This window comes from Dama dama, chromosome 5 (genome assembly GCF_033118175.1).
Source record: "Dama dama isolate Ldn47 chromosome 5, ASM3311817v1, whole genome shotgun sequence".
In the NCBI taxonomy this organism is placed as follows: domain Eukaryota; kingdom Metazoa; phylum Chordata; class Mammalia; order Artiodactyla; family Cervidae; genus Dama; species Dama dama.
This window is the reverse complement of record NC_083685.1, coordinates 21,299,461-21,320,929: the sequence shown is the minus strand read 5'-3', so window position 1 is coordinate 21,320,929 and position 21,469 is coordinate 21,299,461. Positions and strand designations below refer to the sequence as shown.

Sequence of the window (21,469 nt, the reverse complement as noted above, 5' to 3'; positions counted from 1 at the left end):
CGCCTGGGTGGCATCTCAGCTCAGGCCTCCAGATCAGTTCTTGAGACCCTACAGGCCTTAGGTTTAGCATCCGTAGAACGGGTGTCCGTCAAGGCTTTTCATTTCTCATGTGCTTCCTGGGGCCTGGGGACTAGTGATGCCAGCGGCAGGCGGTAGATGGCGGGGAGGAGACTGTGGCGACCCTGAGAGTGACAGCTGTGTCTACAGGGGCCCCTGCCTCTGTTCTCCGACAGCTGATTGTCGCCCTGTAACAAGTGCGAGCTCGCCGGCCAGACTTCTGATCTCTGCATTTTTATCTGACATCTCCTGGTGTTTAAACATCAGCAATCAATTTTGAGAAAAATTAGGAGGGGCAATACCGTCTATCTGCTGGCCACTAGTTTGTAAGCCCGTGGAGGAGCTCCTGCTCTGAGGATCTTTTGGGGTCGTGATGGAAATCCGTGAGAGCCAGGGCACCCTTTATCCTAAGGGGCCGGCCTGGGGCGTGCGGGACGTGCTTCTGATACCTGTGGACCCCACCACCCCTGGAAGGAGAGGCCGACTCAGAAGCCCCCAGCCCAATGGGCAAGACCAAACCATGGCCTCCTCAGGGCCCCTCTCCTCAAGCTGCTCAGACCCTTGGCCTGTAGGGCACCCGTGTGCCCAGCCTGATGTGCCCGCCCTCTGGACTCAGCCTGGCCTGATGAGGCCACCTGTGCTGTGGACCCTCCTTGTCCCTCCCAAGCAACAGTCAACCAGACACACACTCTCCCCACGTGGACACAGATGCACATAGTTTTTTGCACGTGGCCTCACTTTGTTCACAGTGGACAGGTGTGCGCACACAGTGTCACACATGTGCACACACACACACACAGACCCACATTGACACACACAGATGGTTGTGCCAACCCTGCGTGTTCACACTCTGCTGGTGCATCCTTGTTCACGTGCATGTGGTTCCGCCCGTTCATGTCACATGTCCACTCCCGCGAGTGCTCGTTTGTGCACAGACTCACATGCCCCTGGACAGGCAAAGGTTCAGACCTACCAACCAGCAGAGCAGGCCCTGGGTTGGACTGCCGGCTAGGGGTTCCTGCGGGAAGGCTCAGCTGGGCCCGGCTTCAGCCATGGGACCGACGGGCCCTCGTGACGAGGGTCTGTTTGAGCCGCTGTTGCCTTCCGGCCCTGCCAGTTTGCTGGTACTGGGCTCGGTACACACAGTTTCCCAGGGGCTGCCCCGCATCGTGAGCGTGGTCTGGTTTCCAGGTGGCATGTCCGTGTCCCAGTGCTCCAAGGAAGACGGGAGGAGCAGCTCGGGCCCTCCCCACGAGACGGCCGCCCCTAAGCGCACCTACGACATGATGGAGGGCCGCGTCAGCCGGGCCATCTCCTCAGCCAGCATCGAAGGTGTGTGCCCTGCCCAGCTCCCTACTCTGGGGGTGGAGCGGGGGCCATAGGACCTGCCCCGGGGGCTTCCCCACTTGCTGGGTTACATCAGCTCCCCCTGGACGGAGTGTGGGAATAGTTATCCTGACTTTACAGATAGGAAAACTGAGGCTGGGTGTTTCTGAGGCTCCATCTGAAGGTAGCAAAGGACCTAGAAAACGGGCCACTTGCCAGCTGGGTCCTCTGTCGCCACCACCAGCCCCACCATCATCTCGGGGACTGGGTGGCTAGAGGGAAGCGGAGGCTGTATGTTGACTCTGACCGGTCACTGCCCAAGGCCGGGTCAGGGAGCCGTGAGACGATGCTGTCGCCCGCCCCCTCCAGGTCTCATGGGCCGCGCCATCCCGCCTGAGCGACACAGCCCCCACCACCTCAAAGAGCAGCACCATATCCGAGGCTCCATCACGCAAGGTACGCTGCCCTCTGCTCCCGGCGTGCCCAGCCACCACACCCTCGTGGTGGCTGCAACAAGCCCTCGGGTTTACAGTCAAGATGGGCAGGGGAGGGGAGGCAGGCCAGAGTGCCGTGAGCACCCAGGGAATGCGTGTAACACACGTGTACATGACAGGTACGGGTGTAGGTTGAAGGGCAGAGTAAGGGATGAAAACAAAAATTGAAAGCAAACTACTACCCATCACCCTTCACTCTGTCATTCACTGAGCATCTCCTGTGCTCTGTGCTGGGTGCTACCCCAAGTGCTCTCTGTTCATCATCTTATGGAACAGCCTCCAAAAGGAAGACACCCATGTTCTCCTGGCTGGTCAGCGACAAGCCAGATACTTTTTAACATGCTTTGTATCTGTATCATCCCACTGAATAAGAATGACTTGGTGAGGTGCTTCAGTTAATATTCCCATTCTATAGATGAAGAAGTTGAGGCTCAGAGAGGTCAAGTCATGTGCTCAAGGTCACACAACAAGTAAGGACTTGAACCCAGGTAGTCAGGCTTCAGAATCTGCCAGTGTGGAGGCCCCAGGTTAGGATGAGCAAGGTGGGAGGCAAGTGTACACGGGTCAGCGCCCCCTCCTCCCTGGCAGGGATCCCACGGTCCTACGTGGAGGCCCAGGAAGACTACCAGCGCCGGGAGGCCAAGCTTCTGAAGCGCGAGGGCACGCCGCCACCGCCGCCTCCGCCCCCTCGGGACCTGGCTGAGGCCTACAAGGCCCGGCCCTTGGAGGCCCTGGGTCCCCTGAAGCTGAAGCCTGCCCACGAGGGCCTGGTGGCAACGGTGAAGGAGGCCGGCCGCTCCATCCACGAGATTCCACGGGAGGAGCTGCGGCGCACGCCCGAGCTGCCCCTGGCCCCCCGGCCGCTCAAGGAGGGCTCCATCACGCAGGTACGGGGGCCCAGGTCGGGGCAGAGGATACCGATAGGCATGGCTCTGGTCCCTACAAATGGGGAAACTGAAGCCCGGACTTGCTGAGTGCCATACCCAAGGTCACACAGCTGCTCACTGGTGACCTGTCATTACATCCATTCCAGGGGCCATAGCAGGGGCTTTATATTATACTCATGATCTCATTCAGTTGTATTTACAGCCCAGGAGAGTCATACTCAGGCTTCCCATGGGGCTCAGTGGGTGAAGAATCCGCCTGACACTCAGGCTTCCCACGGGGCTCAGTGGGTGAAGAATCCACCTGCAATGCAGGAGACGCAGGAGACATGGGTTTGATCCCTGGACTGGGAAGATCCCCTGGAGAAGGGCATGGCAACCCGCTCCAGTATTCTTGCCTGGAGAATCCCATGAACAGAGGACCCTTGCAGGCTATAGTCCATAGGGTCACAAAGAGCTGGACACAACTGAAGCATCTGAGCACGAAGTCATACCCATCACCCCCATTCTTCAGATGGAAAAACTGAGGCCCAGAGAGGTCAAGAAGCTTGCTGAAAGCCCAGAGCTAGGTGTAATAAAGCTTGATTGCACCCTAAGTGTGAGCCAGGTGCTCGCTGCCTGAGAATTTGGCGTCATGACTTATGTAACCTTCACAACAGTGTTGTGAGGTGCCCTCATTTTAGTGGTGGGTAAACAGGTTCAGAGAGGATAAGCAACTTGTCTGGGGTCACAGAGCAAGGAAATGGCCATTGTGAATCTCAAATCCAGATGTCCTTACATCTGTAACATCTTTGCGTCTTGGCCTCCTCCACCAGGTTGCAGCCCCACTCCACCCCTGCAACTAACCACTGCCTGTGGAACTGGGCCCCCCAGAAGCCCCATCCTGGAAGGGGAAGATGAACTCTGACTCTGTGAGGAGCTGGTCCCTTAGAGGACCTAAGGGCCACTGTCTCTTCACAGGGTCAGAGATGTGAACAAGGAAGGAGAATGAGATCCATGGGGGCCTGTATGGCTGAGAGGTGGTAGGGAGGTGTCCAGGGTGCATCACAGTTGAGTCAAGGCTCAGAAGCGCCTAGGGAGAAGGCAGGAGCGGTAGGAAGGCCATCGAAGGCCAAGGGTTGGGTTTGGTGCTCAGCCTCCAGGCAACTGTGGAGTCACTGGCAAGAGTCCACCATAGATCCAAAAGGGAGGCCAGTCTGATTCTAGAATATTCTTTCTAAAATGAGGGCATTTCCCCTTCTTAAGAAAATAAGTAAAACATTCCTGAATAAAAACAGAGTTCTCTTACATGCCCACTGTATCCTGGGTTTCCCAGGCCTACTTAGACAGGGTGGGGTCTTCTCCCAGGCAGCTGGGTTGCAGTCTCATCCATGATCCCTGTTCCTTCAGCTGCCCTTTCTGGCCCAAGAGCAGACATAACCTCAGCCCTGACCTCTGAGACTTGAACTTCAGGGTGGTGAAACTGGATTTTACGGCTGGATTTTCTGGCTTGACTTTGGGTGGATCAAGGAGGGTCCCAGACTGATGGAAAGAAGGCATTTGCCCTCATGGGGGTATTAAGTTTCTTTCCAGCAAACCCCAAGGGCCAGCCGAGGGTCCCCCACTTGCTCTAGGAAGGGCTGACCTCTACACTTTGTGCCCGCTTCTGCAGCCCCCAAGGTGGCTCTGGGGGCCAGGGGCGGGCAGGTGGGCTTATCTTAGGCTTAGCAAAGCCCTGCACCCCTGCCTCAGACGCGTGAGATGTCCCTCCCATTGCATAGCACAGAAACTGAGGCTCAGAGAGGTTGTGCGGCTGGTGGTCACGCCCCCGCTTCCCTCCCCGCCCTCCCCCAGGGCACCCCGCTCAAGTATGACACCAGCACGTCCTCCACTGGCTCCAAAAAGCACGACGTGCGTTCCATCATCGGCAGTCCAGGCCGGACGTTCCCGTCTGTGCACCCGCTGGACGTGATGGCCGACACCCGGGCGCTGGAGCGTGCCTGCTACGAGGAGAGCCTGAAGAGCCGGTCAGGTGCCGTCAGCAGCTCGGGGGGCTCCATCACCCGGGGGGCTCCGGTCATCGTGCCTGAGCTGGGAAAGCCGCGACAGAGCCCCCTGACCTACGAGGACCACGCGGCGCCCTTCGCCGGTCACCTACCCCGCGGATCACCAGTGACCACACGGGAGCCCACCCCGCGCCTGCAGGAGGGTGCGTGGGGCAGGGCGCAAGGAGGGGCGGGACACGGGGGTGGGGTGAGGGCGGGGCGGGGCGGGGCCGCCGTGGGCTCCAGTCTCCGAGAACTGCTTCACAGTCGTCCACTCCTTAGCTCAGGAGCATCTCCAGGGCCACCACATCCAGCCCACCTGCCAAACCTGTGGGTTCTGCCTCCAAACCATCCTCAGAATTCTCCGCATCTCTCTGCCGCCTCCAGACCACCTGGCTTCCCTGACTACTCCTTTGTGCTGCTATAATCTGCTCCCCAAAACGGCAGCCAGAATACTTTTTTGAAATATTTACATCAGTTATGCCATTGTTCTGCTTAAATCTTTCTAGTGACTTCTCACTGCTCTTAAGGGGATTAAAAAAAAAAAAAAATCACCGTTTTCTGCCATGGCCGTGCAGGATCTGGCTCCACCAGCCTTTCCATCTCACAGCTTTATCTCTGTTACTTGACCTCACTCAGCTCTCTTTGCTCAGGACCTTTGCACATGCAGTTTCCCTGTGCCTGAAATGCACCCTCCCCGCTTCAGATTTTTACCTAACTGGTTTCTTTTTGCCCTTCAGGACTCTGTTCAAATGTCACATCATCAGGGAGGTTTCTTATGGTCACCCTCCCCCTTCACTATTCTGGTCACATTCTGTCACAGTTTAAATTTTTCTTCAGAGCATTTATTACTTTGAAATTCTTTTTTGATGACTAGTTGATCATCTGTCTCCTACATTGAATGTCAGCCCCATGGGTGCCAGGATTTTCCTATTTTGTTTGGTGGGGGAGCCCCAGCTCTTAGAAAGTACTAGACTTATCATAGACACATGATAAGTAGTTTTGGTTGATTAAATGAATGAGCAGAAAAGGGAACAGAAGAATGGATGAGCTTTTTAAAAAGAATAAAAAGCAGAAGCAAATGGGTGAATGAGTAAGTAAAAGGAAAAATGAACTGAGGCAAATGGATGGATGAAGAGCCCGGTTTCCTGGAACCCCAGAGACCCTCTCCTCAAACGATTTCCCATAAGCACTAGCTCCGGCAGCCCCCATGTAGGGGGTGGGACACCCATGTCTGAGGTCTGATGCCATCCGCACTTGGCTCATCCCCACAGGCAGTCTCTCGTCCAGCAAGGCATCCCAGGACCGAAAGCTGACATCCACGCCCCGGGAGATTGCCAAGTCCCCACACAGCAGTGTGCCTGAGCACCACCCCCACCCCATCTCGCCCTACGAGCACCTGCTCCGGGGGGTGAGCGGCGTGGACCTGTACCGCGGCCACATCCCGCTGGCCTTCGACCCCACCTCCATACCCCGAGGAATCCCTCTGGATGCAGGTAATTGTCCTAGACCCAGGGAGCCCTGTAGCATCAGTGTCAGCCCAGGGGCTCCTCAGGCATCAACTAGGCTCCACTAGAAGGGGAAACAGGCATGCAGGGCAGAGAGAGGGAGGGACCCACCATTGCAGTCATGTCAGCAGTTGAGGTGAGAAACAATTTCTCTTGGAGGGTCTCAGGGTCATGCTGGGTTAAACATTTGTTCAGTGGTTTTCTTTTCCTGTGAGACTTACCAGCACCTTGAAAATTGCAAATGTATCAAAAGAGGGCTCAAGGGTGTGTGTTCCCCAACAGACATGATCTGAAAATCTGTGTAAAAGGACACAGCCCTTAGGTATTTTTGTGATCCACATTTCGAATACCCTGTGTTTGGGTGAATTCTGATCCCAAGAATATTATCAATAAGAGGCACTCTCTTGTATGTTGGGGAGCAAGGGTTTTTCTGCTTCAAGGCTCTCAATTCTGTTTTGTGGGGGTGTTTGGGAGAAGCTGTGGAGGCATTAAGACAGGCAGAAGGGCATTCCCAGCCGAGGTGTGAGCCGGCCTGAACTTATTCCCTTTCTCCTGGCAGCCGCTGCCTATTACCTGCCCCGGCACCTGGCCCCCAACCCCACCTACCCACACCTGTACCCGCCTTACCTCATCCGCGGCTACCCCGACACGGCGGCGCTGGAGAACCGCCAGACAATCATCAACGACTACATCACCTCGCAGCAGATGCACCACAACGCGGCCACCGCCATGGCCCAGCGAGCCGACATGCTGAGGGGCCTGTCGCCCCGAGAGTCCTCGCTGGCCCTCAACTACGCCACCGGCCCGCGAGGTGGGTGGGGCAGGGCGCTGCCAGGCACACGGGCGGGCAGAACCCTCTGCCCAGAATCGGCCTTATCCCTGGTCTGCCCAGGTTCCTGAAAACACAGGACACGTGTGTGCCCACACCTGTACACGTGTTCTTGCCGAGAGTGGTCCCCTTAGAGGCCCAGGGGGTGTCACCATGCTGAGAGCACACACAGACCCAGCGCGTGGTTTATTTCAACATTAATATATTTTGGCCACACCTCACAGCTTGTGGGATCTTGGTTCCCCGACCAGGGATCAAACCCAGGTCCACAACAATGAAAGCCCACGTCTTAACCACCACACTGCCCGTGGTTTAGAGTTGCGTGTGGTTGCATCCTGGGTGACACACAGGCTGTGCATGTGCCTGTGTCCTGTTGGTGTATGCGGTCCTTAAAAAAACACGTGGAAATGTAAGGCGGTTTGAACTTCTTGTTCCCTTGATGAGCAACCAGCCCGTGGCTACTTTGCACATGACTATTACACTTTCTAGAAACACTTCCGGAATGTTCTTTCGGAACAACCAAGTCCTAGTTAGGGTCCGGTTGTTAAAACTGGTCCCATTAGGCATTTCAAACAGTGGGGGTTGAATACAAGCAACTGAGGGCCTTGGGTCACAGGCAAAAGGGGCACAGCAGTGTATGCAGTGGCGCCACCTGCAAGCGACGTCTGCTTCAGGGCTTGGGAGCAAAGGGAGGAGGGGCTCCGAGCAGCTGGCATTCAGACCTAGGGCATGGACCGAGGAGGAGCACCCAGCAGTGCTGCTTCTCAGGGTGCGGTGCTCTGCTGGGTGGGGCGGTCCAGCGAGCAGGCAGCCTGGCTCCTCTCCTCCGCACGTGGCTGCAGCCCCCAGCCCCACCTCCTCTCCCACAGGCATCATCGACCTGTCTCAAGTGCCACATCTGCCTGTGCTGGTGCCCCCCACGCCAGGCACGCCGGCCACCGCCATGGACCGCCTCGCCTACCTCCCCACCGCACCCCAGCACTTCAGCAGCCGGCTCAGCAGCTCTCCGCTCTCCCCAGGTGACGCCCCCACCCCAGTGCTGGGTGTCCTCGGGCAGACGCCTTGCCCTCTCTGTTCCATCCCGGAAGATGAGTCGGGGTGGTGGGGCGGCTTCCTGTCCCTGGAGCTGAGCCGCAGGCCTTTGGGTTTCCAGGAGGCCCGACTCACTTGGCAAAACCCACCACCACGTCCTCGACCGAGAGGGAGCGGGAACGGGAGCGCGATCGGGAGCGCGAACGCGAGCGGGAGAAGTCCATCCTCACATCCACCACCACGGTGGAGCACGCGCCCATCTGGAGACCGGGTGGGCCGGCCGAGCCCCCAGCCCGCGCCCCGGGGGTGGGGGCGGGGTCCTCGCAGCCGCTCCAGGTCTCTGACAGCACAGCTCGTCTCCCCCAGGCACCGAGCAGAGCAGCGGCGGCGGCGTCGGCGGCAGCGGCGGGGGTGGGGGCAGCAGCAGCAGCCGCCCCGCCTCCCACTCCCACGCCCACCAGCACTCGCCCATCTCACCGCGGACCCAGGACGCCATCCAGCAGAGGCCCAGCGTGCTGCACAACACGGGCATGAAGAGCATCATCACCTCCGTGGAGCCCAGCACGCCCACGGTCCTGAGGTGGGCCAGGTTGGCACGGGGGAGGGGACAGTCCCATGGAGGGGGTGCTGGGAGAGGGGTGCTGGTCTCTGGATACAGGAGGAGAGATGTCCAAGGGTACCAGTAGATCCAGGGATAAATGGGAGGGTGAGCGATGGGTGGGCAGAGAGGTGGGTGAGGAGGTAAATTGATGGGTGATTCGGTTAGATGGATGGGTAGTAATAGATTTGGATACGTGGATATTATCCGCTTATGTGGATGGATGACAGGTGAGTAGGTAGGTGCATAGGTGGGTCAGTGGTAGATGGATGGATGGCAGACTAGATGAATGGATAATGGTGGGTGGGTAGATAGGTAGATGACAGTGGGCGGATGAATGGACTGATGGTTAGAGCTAGGTGAATAGGTGGATGATTAGATGGGAGGGTGAGTAATTGGATGGTTAGATGGGTGAGTAGGTAGGTGGATGGAGGGTAGATGGGTGAATGGGTAGATGATGGGTTGGGTAAGTGGAGGAATGGATTAGGGTTTGGTTAGGTAGTAGGTGGGTGGGTGGGTAGATGGGGAGGTGGAGAGGTGATGAGTTTTGTACGTGGATGGGGGTTGGGTAGGTAGATGGATGAGTAGGTGGATGGTGAGTTGGGTGGGTGGATAGGTAAGTAGCTGAGTAGGTTGTCGAGTTTGGGAATGGAGTCTGTGGAGCAGAGAGGGAGAGACAGGGTGAGGGCTTTGAGGAGAGGCTTTCCCACTCCTCCAGGGATTCAGCAGAGCCCCACAGGGAGGAGGAGATCGGGTGCCTCTTGTCTGGACAAAGTCCAGAGGTTCCCTGGAGACTGGAGAATCTGCAGAGGTCCCGGATGTGTCTGGTCCCCGGAGTCCACTTCCTATCACAACAGGCCCGAGTTCCCGCTGGTGACCCACTTCCTACTGCTGCCCAAGGCCTGTGGGCTGAGCTGCCTGATGGGGGGGCAGGAGTTTCCCCAGGGCCCCTCCCTGCCCAGGGACCTGTGTGGAGGCAGCTGCTTCTTCCAAAATGAAGCGTCCGTTTGTGCAAGTGTCCCCGCACTTGGCTGCTCTAAATCACGCCCTCCCCACCACAATTCCAATTACAAAAAAATGACATCATTTACCAGAAGCATCGTCTTGGTGTCCTCCGAGTCAGGTCTCAGCAGTTACACAGAACAGGAGCACCTGACTCTAAGAGCAGGGTGCCCAGACATGAGCTCCCATCAGCAACAGCCGGTGAGAAGCTGGAGCAGGAACATCAAGGCCTTCCCCAGTGGCTGCTGAGGAAGACCCTTGAGGGTGAGGGTTAGTGAAAGACTTCCTCATGGAAGTCTTGGACTAGAGAGAGAGGCCAACGAGAGATAGAGTCGGGCCAGCGCATGCCCAAGCCTATTTCCTCATCTGCAGCGTGGGGATAATTACACTAGCCCTTGAAGGTCAGAGTGAGTGCATTTGTGCATTTCTTCCTCCTGGTGGGCTTGCAGTGGGTCTCCTGCCCTGTGCTGGGTATGGGGGACATGGTGATGCAAGCCCTGCCCTCTTAGGGCTTATGGTCTAGACCAAGGCAGCAATCAGGGAAGGCTGCTTGAAGGAAGAGGCATGGGACTCTCGAGTTGCCGGCTCCACCCCCATTGGAGTGTGGTGAGCACTATGGGCAGAGAATACAGCAAGGAGCCCTGTGTGGCCCCTGGTGGCTGAGGTGGAAGTACTGGGCACCCCTGCCCTTTCCTCTAACCACCCACCCTGACCCACTCTGAGGGCCTTTGCCCTTGGCATTCTGATCCTTCACGGGGCTCGCTTACTTCCTCTCTGGGTCATATGCCAGCCCCTCTGAGAGACACCCCGCTACTCATGCCTGAGAGCTCCCTTGCTGTTTGCTTGTTTTCCACCCAGAATCGTTACCTTCAAGCAATTGCCACAATAATAGAACTTTAATTTATCATATTATTATATGACCCTGTATGTAATGTGTCTCCTCACCTAGAACATAAGGCACTTTTGACTGTTTTGTGCACAGTCATATCCCTGGTGTCTAGAACAGTGCCTGACATAGTAGGTGCTCAGTAAGAGGTTTTGGGTTGATGGATGATGGGTGGATGGATGGCTGGGTGGATGGATGGGTGGATGGATGGCTGGGTGGATGGATGGATGGATGGGTGGATGGATGGATGGATGGATGGGTAGATGGATGGAGGGATGGAGTAGGTGAGGCCCTGTGGCATGGGGTCTCGCAGGCCACAGTTGGGAGGGTTTATTCTGGGGAATGTGGGAGCTGTTGACACCCCTCAGGGTGTCAAAGTGAGGGAGTGACCCTGCCTCGGCCTCAAGGGCCCCAGCTGTGGCTCCTGCAGCTGCTGACCTCCCTCTCTCCTCCCCCAGGTCCACCTCCACCTCCTCGCCTGTCCGCCCAGCTGCCACATTCCCACCCGCCACCCACTGCCCGCTGGGCAGCACCCTCGATGGGGTCTACCCCACCCTCATGGAGCCTGTCTTGCTGCCTAAGGAGGCCCCTCGGGTCGCCCGGCCCGAGCGGCCCCGTGCGGACGCTGGCCACACGTTCCTCACCAAGCCTCCAGCCCGCGCCGGGCTGGAGCCTGCTTCCTCCCCCGGCAAGGGCTCCGAGCCCCGGCCCCTGGCGCCCCCCGGCTCCGGCCACGCGGCCATCGCCCGCGCCCCAGCGAAGAGCCTCGCATCCCACCACACCAGCCCGGACCAGCCGGCGCCCCCCGCCTCAGCCGCGGACCTGCACCGGGAAAAGACTCAAAGTAAACCCTTTTCCATCCAGGAATTGGAACTCCGTTCTCTGGGTAAGACCACCCTGACAGCGGCCACCTTCATAGACGCGATAATCATGCGTCAAATTGCTCACGATAAAGGGCCGCGAGAAGGAGGTTCGCTGGCCAACGACTCCCCTCGCGATGGTAAGACTTCCGGCCCCGCCACCCACCCACCCCGTCTTGTGGCCTAAAGATATTTTCAGATCTCTGCTTTTTATTTTTCCCCTCCCCCCCATTTTTCGTTGGTTTTGGTATTTTGTTTTGAAACTCGTCTTCGTCGATTGCACGCTCTGATGATTCCTCAAGCTGCGCCTACCCACCCCTCTGATTGGAGAGGGGAGCACTTCATCATTTGCACATCGTTTTTATCATGATTTTTCTTTTTTCTTTTGGATTTTCGCTTTTTTTTCCTTTAATGAATGGATCTGTGATTTTGACTCCAGCCGCGCCTCTCATCTCCCCCTTTGCACCTTTGTCTGGGGAGCGGGGCTGCGGAGGGGCGCAGGCCCACGCCTTTGCCTGCTGCTGTGTGTGGTTTGGAGGATGCCTCCCCCACCCCGCCCCACTGCCCCCGAGGCGTACAGTGCGGGGGGACGTCCGGGAGGAAAGAGGAGCACACCCCCCACCCCCCCCCCGCTTCCCAGGAGGAGCGGGAACCTGGCCCCTGCGTCCTCTGCCCAGGTTGTGAGGGGGTCTTGGGGATGCTCTGGCCCTGTGTCTCCTTTGCCGACCCACCAGCCAGCTTCCCCGGGGAAGAGGAGAGTCTTCTGTGCCTGTCTCCCACCTCCAGCCCCAGCTCAGGGCTCCTCTGTGCTGGAGAGGGGGCTGTGGCGGGGGATGACCCTGCGATCCGAGTGTCACTCGCCACCACACTGACCTCACACCCTTACCACCCATCCGCTGCCTCTACACTCCCTTCCCCGAAACTCATCCTGCCCCATCTCATCCCCACCCCTGGCCCCCACCGGCTGGGTCTGTCTCCGGTCTCCCTTTCCCCACCTTGTTGCTGTCCGTCTCTCACTCTCCCTGGGTCTCTCTCCATCTGCCTCCACCTGTCTGCCTGTGTGTCTCGTTCTCTGCCTTTCTTCTCCATCCACCTCTCTCTGCAGTACTGTCTCGCCCTCCTTTCTGGACATGTCCCCACCCCTGGCTGGCCAGCAGCCCTCACGCCGGTTCACTCCCGCTCTCCATCCGCCCAAATCTTCCCCACCTCTGGCCCGGGGGAACCCGTCCAGCGTGGAGGGGCGGGCTGGGAAGGGCAGCCCTGGCCCTGGCTTTGGCCTGACTCCGGGCCTCGCCCGGCTGCAGGTTACCACGGCGGCAGCTACAGCCCCGACGGGGTGGAGCCCGTGAGCCCCGTGAGCTCGCCCAGCCTGACCCACGACAAGGGGCTCCCCAAGCACCTGGAGGAGCTCGACAAGAGCCACCTGGAGGGAGACCTGCGGCACAAGCAGCCAGGTGGGGTCCCGCCCCGCACAGACGGGGAGGCCAAGGCCCTCGGAGGTGGTGGAGTCTCAGCTCGAAGGGCGAAGCCGGGATCTGAGGACAGCAGCCCCCCCCGGGGAGGGGGGCACCGGCCTTGCCCACCCTGGCCACGCCCTGACCAGCCCTGCTCTGCCCGCAGGCCCGGGGAAGCTCAGCGGCGAGGCGGCACACCTCCCACACCTGCGGCCGCTGCCCGAGAGCCAGCCCTCGTCCAGCCCGCTGCTCCAGACCACCCCGGGGGTCAAAGGTCACCAGCGGGTGGTCACCCTGGCGCAGCACATCAGTGTAACTACCCCGCCTCGTCGTTGCCTTTGCACCTGGGGCGGGACTAGGACCTGAGAAAGGGAGGGGAGGGGGGTCCACATGTCCTCTGATGGGTAAACTGAATCCTGGGTGGGGGTGGGGGGCGAACCAAGGATCTGGGGGTTGGCAAGGGCACGTCATGCCGGGGGTCCCAGAGTCGTCTCCAACTCAGGTGCTGTAGCTGTCCCCCCTCCTCCTCCACTGATGGGGCATCAGGTGCACAAGCCCATCCACAGTCCATACCTCACACATGCTGGCCAGTTGAATCGGACCCGTCTCGGGGCCCAGTTGGGGACCTCTGGCCTCACCCCATGCACCTGGGGGCATTGTGCTGCTATAGGCAGGCCCAAAGCTCCTGGGGAGCCGAGGACCACACCCCAGGGTTCTGCCCCCAAAGCTCAGCTCAGCCCTCATCATATCTGGAAGGTTCTGGCAGCTGGCCGGCACCTGACCCTTCCCATCTCCCCCGACCCTTGGCCTGCAGGAGGTCATCACGCAGGACTACACGCGGCACCACCCGCAGCAGCTCAGCACGCCCCTCCCCGCCCCCCTCTACTCCTTCCCCGGAGCCAGCTGCCCTGTCCTGGACCTTCGCCGCCCACCCAGCGACCTCTACCTCCCACCCCCGGACCACGGTGCCCAGGCCCGTGGCTCACCCCACAGTGAAGGGGGCAAGAGGTGAGCAGGGGTGGGAGACAGGGTGCCCCTTGCCAGTCCCCACCGAGGAGCTTCGTTAGGTTTCTGCTGCAGGAAGGGTGAAGCTCAGGGAACTCGGGGAGTTGGCTCAAGGTCACAGAGCAACTGGACCCCTAGCTGATATACGCACCACACTCGGGGGGGATTCCCGGCACTGAGCTAAACCTTTCACACTCATCAACCAGGATCCTCACCACAGCCTCAGGAAGTGTAGGCAGTGTTACCCCATTTCACAGATGAAGAAACTGAGGCATGGAGCAGTGAGCTCACTTGCCCACAGGGACACAGCCAGTAAGTGGAGGAGCTGGGATTCGAAGCAGAGCTGTGTGGTGTGAGAGCAGCCTCCTAGCAGGCACACATGCACTTCGCACTCCTGGTTACCCCTAGGGGCCCCCGGTCAGAGAGGAGGGGAGAGGGGAGGGCCCCCCTGAGGGCCCTCCACTAGGATGAGGGAGCCATTCCGGGTGGCGCACAGAGGAAAGGAGATGGCAGGATGTCTTTGGAGGAATACTGGGGTCCCTGGCGTGGGGGTGCAGCAGAGGTTCAACAAAGTGCCACCCACGGGGGCCAAATCCCGACCATAGCCTGTTCTTGCACAGTCCATGAGCTGAAGACAGTTTTACATTTTTAAAGGGTTATTCTTTTTAAACAAAGAAGAACACAGCCGAGACCACAATAGGCCCATCACTCCTGAAATATTTACTATCTGGCCCTTTACAGGAAAATAAAGGGTGCTAAGCGCTGGTTTAGAGTGAGGCAGGGCTTGCAGGGGAGTGGAGGGAGGGGTGCACCCGCTTCGAGAGAGAGAGAGCTCAGAGCTCTGACCACTGCTGGGACCCTCTCTCTACCCAGGTCTCCAGAGCCAAGCAAGACGTCAGCCCTGGGCAGCGGCGAGGATGGTATTGAACCTGTGTCCCCACCGGAGGGCATAGTGGAGCCCGGGCATCCGCGGGGCACCATGTATCCACTGCTGTACCGGGACGGGGAGCAGATGGAGCCCAGGTATCTTCTTGGCGGCCCCTCCCCTTCCCCGGGTGCTCAGGAATATGACCCTTGCCCACCTGTGGCCTCGGTCCACTGCTATGCAGTTGGGGGCTTGACAAGGGCTTCGGGGTGCAACTGAGGACCTCAGACCTACTAAACAAGGTCGAAACCTGAGAGACCTCCATGGCAACTTCCAGAGTCTTGGGCTGGGGTCTCTCAGCTCAGGCTGGGCCCCTGTTGCCGACATTTGAGGACCTGAGATTTAAAGAGTTAAATGTGCTGGACCAAGCTGGGGCCCAGGGCTGGGATGGAGGCAGAGAAAAAAGCCCCCTGATCTCAGGGGAAGATGTGATCTGAGCCCATTTTGGTTCCCCAAGCCTTTTTCTGGGCATCTGGCTGTGGCAGGCAGACAGGTATGGCCCACCAGGGCAGCTGAGGCTCTCCAGAGATACCCTGAGCCCATGGATAGGGGATTTCAGGAGACATGGTCCCTAAGAGACCAAGGAAGCAGGTTTGGGGGTGGGAGAAGCATCATTCTGAATTTCTAAGGCAGCTCAGGTGGTGAGCACCCTGTCATCAAGGGTGTGCAAACTCAGCCCCAAGTGAACTGACCTGGGGTGTCTGATCCTCACAGCAGGATGGGCTCCAAATCTCCAGGCAACACCAGCCAGCCGCCAGCGTTCTTCAGCAAGCTGACCGAGAGCAATTCAGCCATGGTCAAATCTAAGAAACAGGAGATCAATAAGAAGCTGAACACCCACAACCGGAACGAGCCAGAATACAGTAAGGGGCCCACCCCTCCCCGGAAGCGTGATGACAGGGGGGCGGGGCTGGGGGCCAGCTTGGCCGGGTGGACCTGCCGACCACCTCTCCCACTGGCCCATCACCTCATGTTCAAGGAGCCTGGGGTGGTCTCTCTCTTTACTGTAGGTATCTGGTGGCACAGAATGCTGTGCCCAGGATGATTCCCAGCATACAGGGAGGGGGCTCTTGGGGAATATTTGCATGAATGGGCCAGTTCACGCTGGGCTCCAGAGATTGGGGTCACGCTCACACAGGACTCCGTGTGTCTCCCATTCACAGTGTTCCTTACATTTGTGATTTTCCTCTATTTATGTGGTTCCTGGGATGTCAGTCCTAGCTCAGCTCCCCACCTCTATTAGCATAGCGCCTAGCCCGTCACAGATGCTTAAGAGAACCTATGAGCCGGTAAACCAATGAATGAAGGGTCCTCACATCTTCAGCCTCAAAGAGCTCTTTAGTTGGGGGGAGCTCGAGGGCCTTGCAGAGCCTTTTCTTTTTCTGGGGCTGGTGTTAAAACCCTACAGACAGTCCCTGGCCCAGGCTGTTAAATCCAGAACCTTGTCAAGTGCCATGCACCGGCCAGCAGGTGAGCAGTCCCCGAGAGCTGACTCAGAATGCAAAATCTTGGATGTCAAGGCCATCTGGCTGTGACCTCTGTCACCCCATTGATCACCAGCGTTGATTCGGCTGACCTGGCTGGCTGGCAGGTGTCCCCTTCCTCCCTCACTGCTCCATGTGTGTGCCTCCCAGAGCTGTGCGCTCAGTTGAAGAGGATGGCCTTCCCCCTCTTTGGTCAAGGGTGTATCAGTAGCTCTGTGCTCCCCTCTAGCTGTGCTAGAACCTCCACACAAGCCCTCAGGGTCCATTTGTAGGAGAATCCCATGGACAGAAGAGCCACAGGCCATGAGGTCGCAAAGAGTCAGACATGACTGAGCAACTTAGCATATACACACAGGGTAGTCAAGCTTCCAAGACTCAAGACATAGCCAAGTGTGGTGTTATGTATGACAGCCTGCCGTACATAATAGAGAGAAATACAGACTCTCAAGTGCTGCCCCAGATGGTGCTAGTGGTAAAGAATCCACCTGCCAATGCAGGTAGATGTCAACAGGCACAAGTTCGATCCCTGGGTCAGGAAGATCCCTTTGAGGAGGGCATGGCAACCCACTCTAGTATTGTTGCCAGGAGAATCCCATGGACCGAGACTAGCCCTGCCGCGTTGCACAAGCTCCCGGCTGGCGCACCTTGCCTAGACCAGACGGGAGCGGGGCAGGTGGTTGGGGTGTGGGGTGAGGGGGACGGGGCAGATGATTTCCAGGATCCGTGGGCCCGTCGCCCTCACCCTCCTTATTGTCTCCCTCCAGATATCGGCCAGCCGGGGACGGAGATCTTCAACATGCCGGCCATCACCGGAGCAGGTAACCATCCATCCTGGTGATCGCCAGCCCTGTGCCTGTCCTCCCACCCCACCCCCGTCACTATGCACCCTGGGGAGGTCACACTGGGTGTCTGGACCCAGGAGGAGACTCAGGGATGAGGTCATGAAGGTCTCTGGGCCCCACACCAGCTGTAACTGTGGTGACAAGGGGCCTTTCTCCGTTCAAGTGCGTCCCCTCCTCTGGTCTAAACAAACCTTGCGGTGGGGATACAGATGCACATAAAAGGCCGGAGGCAGGGGAGGGGGGAGGCCTGCAACCAGTTTCTATTTGGAGTTCAATTTCAAGGCCTCCTGGTGCATTTAGGACAGTGTTAGAATCACACAGCTGTCCAGAAACTTACCCGGCTTGTCTGTTGGGGTCTCAGATGGAGACTCGAGTCTGTGGATGGAGAGTGAGCCTGTGTGCATACAGGCTGCCCTTGGAGTCCAGGTGGGCATTTTATATAGATAGAGCATGAGTTTTACTTGAAAATACCAGCCAGGAGGCTAGGGGAACACTACAGATATATTCTGAGAGAAGTGTAAAACCCACATGTGTTTTTAAGCTGAAACTTAAGCCTTCTATGATGTGTTGGAGGCCCTTGGAGTCGGATCCCCCAGCCTCCAGTAGGGGCCACACTGTGCATTTCTGCTGCCTCTGTAGGAATGGGTGGGGCATTGGGGAAGGGCCTTGTGTCTGGTATGAAACGACTGAGCCCAGAGCAGATGGGGCTGACCCTCTGCCAGAGTGGGAGCATCTTCGGGAGGGACACGGGGGGTCACAATGACCTTCTCTGGGGGCCATCACAGCTCCAGGAACGGGGTGAGCAAAAGACAACTATTGGATTTTATCAGGGGGCCACGGGGCCTCTAAATGCTGAGCCTTAGGCAACAGGGAGGAGGCAATTTGGTCGAAACAACAAGATGGTCAGAAATGGATGTTTTCAGAATGTTCCAAACCTTGACCGAGTCGCTGAGACATGCAGGTGCATGTGTATGTAGAAATTCATGTGCAACAACCAAGATTTATGTGAAAACTTGTATATAAATTAGATTCAACTTTTTTTTTCGAAGCAGTTTAATCCAAACAAAGGAATTTCCCCCAGACCCCAGTCTCTGCTGCTTTAGCTCCTGCTTCAGAACTGGCGGTGGTCAGCTTCCTGACTAAGCACCAGTCAGATCACGTACCCATGACCTTGGTGTCAGGCTCATCTGTGATCGTAGGATGCTAACCTACAGAGTAACCATCATTACCAGTATCCCTCACATTTTTTCCACTTCCCAGTGTTTTAGTTTGTAGGATCATAAATGCTTTCTCTGCTCCTCTACCCATCCATCACCCCTGTTGGAAAATTTCCTTTTTCTTGGTGGACATGGCTTTTTTATTTGAAGTGCTGATGAAACATGGCCAAGACCCAGCTTAAAAAAAAAAAAAAAAAGTCAAGGGGTCTTGTGGCTGTGAATGAGTTTGAAAGTAAAAGGAAGAAAAGAAAAAGAAAATGTAGACAGCAGATAGTTGCTTTGGAAATGTGATTTTAGAAGCTGCCGTGTCACGAAGTCAGCAGTCCAGTTTACAGATGAGTCAGGGGTCAGCCAGACTTGCTAATCATACAGTTGGCTCTGAGCAGAAGTTTTAAAATTCATGAAAAATTTTGCCTGGTGGCAGGCAGAGAGCTTCGTCGGCAGTTTTTGAAAGCAGAGTCTGGTTTAACCAAAAAAAAAAAAAAAAATGCCCCAAAGAGGCACATTCCCCGGGGTTTGCAAAAAGTCCCTGGGATGGTTCACAAGGAAACACCAGAGGGTCAGGAAACCTGGTAAACAGAAAAAGAGGAGTAACGGGCTTGACTTCGCAGTGGGTGTCTGGAAGGATCTGTGGGGGGGCAACTGTCGATTGGACCACTGTGGGCTGGGGTGGCTGGGCGGGCGCGGCCAGGCCACTGTCTCCAGCTCTGCCCTGACCCCCGCACGCACCGTAACTGCATGGCTGCGACCCTCCCTCACCGTCCGTCTCTGCACCTCTTTCTCCTCGTGGCTCCTTGGGCGGGGAGAAGGCGTGGGAGGAGAGTTAGGCCCAGCTGCCGGCGGGGGGGCAGGGGGCTCCCAGGTGGGGGTGGCTGGAGGACTGTTTGGTCACCTTCCCCCCGTCCCTCTCCCCAGCATACCCTGGGAACCAAGGAAGGACTCCCCCACGCCCAGCACTGCGCTTAGGCTGGACTTAGTTTCTCCGCAGCCCTTTCCCGTCAATAAAGGGACCTCTGATCCCACCCTCCACCCCACTCCCTGTTTTTAAGGCCACTTGGATTGTAATTAATGACGCAGCCCCAGCTGGGGTTAGGGAGCCAGTAGGGGCTTCCGCTTCCCCAGAGCGCAGAGTAGAAGTGAGGCTTGGTGGGGGGTGATGAGCTTGTAACTGCCCCAAAACCTACCTCTCCCCCCTCACCCGCACCGCACCGGGAATCCCTGAGAGTCAGAGACAGGCCTCCCGCCCCACCGCCCTGCAGGGAACACCAGGGCGGGCGGGGCAGACAGGGAAACGGAGAATCGTGGCTTTGCCGAAATGTGCTCACTGTGTATTCTCTCTTCTCCTCCCTCTCCCCCTCTGTGCTTCTCTCCCCCTCCCCCCTGGCCCCCCCGGCCCCCCTGTGTGTGTCTCTCTCCCAGGCCTCATGACCTGCAGAAGCCAGGCGGTGCAGGAACATGCCAGCACCAACATGGGGCTGGAGGCTATTATTAGAAAGGCGCTCATGGGTAAATATGATCAGTGGGAAGAGCACCCGCTCAGCGCCAATGCTTTTAACCCTCTGAATGCCAGTGCCAGCCTGCCCGCTGCTGCTATGCCCATAACCGCTGCTGACGGACGAAGCGAACACGCACTCACCTCGCCAGGTCTGCAGGCCTCCTCCCGCCTCGGCCCTCCAGCCCCGCCCGCCCCGTCTGTCCCCACCCCGGTGTCATTAATCCTCCCGCCGCCCGCCGCAGCCTCCTCCTCCTCCTCCACCACGTTCCTCTGACCAACGCCACCCCGCCTCCCGCCCCCCACCCCCAGCTTTGGAGCTTGTGACTTGATTTTTTTGTGCGTGTTTGACGTGGTCCTGGAGTTGGCTAACCCCAAGCCGGGCGGGCACCCCCAGGTGTCCGAGTTGCCCCGGGTCCGCCCTTGCCCACTGGGCACGAAGGAACTGCCGCTTTTCTAAAACCACTCACGCCGCTGCCCGAGCCCTGCCCCGCCTTCCTCGAACCCTGCCGGACACGGGTCCCCAGAGGCCCGCGTCCTGGCCCCTCTTGTGTCTCCTTGGGGGCAGTCGGGCTGGAGTGAGGTCCTTACCTTCTCTGTGTGGGTCGAGGGGACCCCTGGGCTCATGGGCAGCCAGGCTGGTAGGCTCTGTGCCTGTGGCGGCCACCCTGCATGTCCACGGCTGGCCCTCAGGCCTGATGGGGAGGAGATCAGATGAGTTAGGGAAACCACACGGGCCAGCTCGCCCTCGGGCCTGGGTCCCTAATCAACACTCCACATATCAGAGCAAGGGCTGGGCAAGGAGAGCGCTTGAGCCATTTTTCTAACCTGGACACTGTGGCCCCAGGAAATTTCTGGACATAACTCTAACCCAGGCCTGGCCTCAGGGCTCCCAGCTTCTCTGCAGAGGGCCTGCAGCCCGCCAGGCCCCAGCATAGTCCTGGGGCTGTGGTCAGGGCCAAGCCGGAGGCCTGAGGCTTTGTGCTTGGAGTATTAGCCCATAGTGGGTAGATGGGCCTCGGGGCAGCCTGAGGAGGCTTTGCACATAATTCTACCCACTGCCCTAGTAGAAACCCCTGCACATCCAGGCGCATGGCTGGGTCTGGACATCTGGTTGACCTCTTTGGCTTCCTAGGGGCCTGAGCTGCTGTTCTCCCTCCCTGGGGGGCCCAGGAAGCAGGGGGTCAGGGCCTCACCCATCCCCAAATCCCCACAGCACAAGAGCTGTCCTCACAGTCCAACGCGGCCCCTTCCGTGTGTCCCCCTGCAGGTGGCGGCGGAAAGGCCAAAGTCTCCGGCAGACCCAGCAGCCGAAAAGCCAAGTCCCCAGCCCCGGGCCTGGCGTCTGGGGACCGGCCACCCTCCGTCTCCTCGGTGCACTCGGAGGGAGACTGCAACCGCCGGACTCCACTCACCAACCGCGTGTGGGAGGACCGGCCCTCATCCGCAGGTGGGTGCCGGGGCCGGGCAAGGGGGCCAGGCCGACTGCTCAAGCACCTACTGTGTGCCGAGCATGTGGTCAGGCCTGTTCTGAGAAGACCGCCCAGGGC

General features: G+C 58.2%; 1 protein-coding gene across 22 annotated transcripts in view; it reads left to right on the top strand.

Moving 5' to 3' along the window:
• NCOR2 (nuclear receptor corepressor 2) overlaps positions 1-21,469 on the top strand; it is a 233,181-nt gene that overhangs the window by 210,055 nt on the left and 1,657 nt on the right. For 12 of the 22 annotated variants that reach the window (XM_061142080.1, XM_061142085.1, XM_061142082.1 and 9 more), the window contains 18 exons: positions 1,249-1,389; positions 1,753-1,839; positions 2,466-2,764; positions 4,595-4,949; positions 6,060-6,281; positions 6,853-7,104; positions 7,992-8,141; positions 8,276-8,425; positions 8,521-8,734; positions 11,099-11,640; positions 12,805-12,954; positions 13,121-13,266; positions 13,769-13,962; positions 14,833-14,982; positions 15,599-15,747; positions 17,133-17,186; positions 19,847-20,071; positions 21,190-21,369. In XM_061142080.1, the coding sequence (XP_060998063.1) occupies positions 1,249-1,389; positions 1,753-1,839; positions 2,466-2,764; positions 4,595-4,949; positions 6,060-6,281; positions 6,853-7,104; positions 7,992-8,141; positions 8,276-8,425; positions 8,521-8,734; positions 11,099-11,640; positions 12,805-12,954; positions 13,121-13,266; positions 13,769-13,962; positions 14,833-14,982; positions 15,599-15,747; positions 17,133-17,186; positions 19,847-20,071; positions 21,190-21,369 (3,660 nt within the window). The remainder of the gene's footprint in view (positions 1-1,248; positions 1,390-1,752; positions 1,840-2,465; positions 2,765-4,594; positions 4,950-6,059; positions 6,282-6,852; positions 7,105-7,991; positions 8,142-8,275; positions 8,426-8,520; positions 8,735-11,098; positions 11,641-12,804; positions 12,955-13,120; positions 13,267-13,768; positions 13,963-14,832; positions 14,983-15,598; positions 15,748-17,132; positions 17,187-19,846; positions 20,072-21,189; positions 21,370-21,469) is intronic. The other 10 variants (XM_061142102.1, XM_061142096.1, XM_061142095.1 and 7 more) reach the window with 6 other exon arrangements.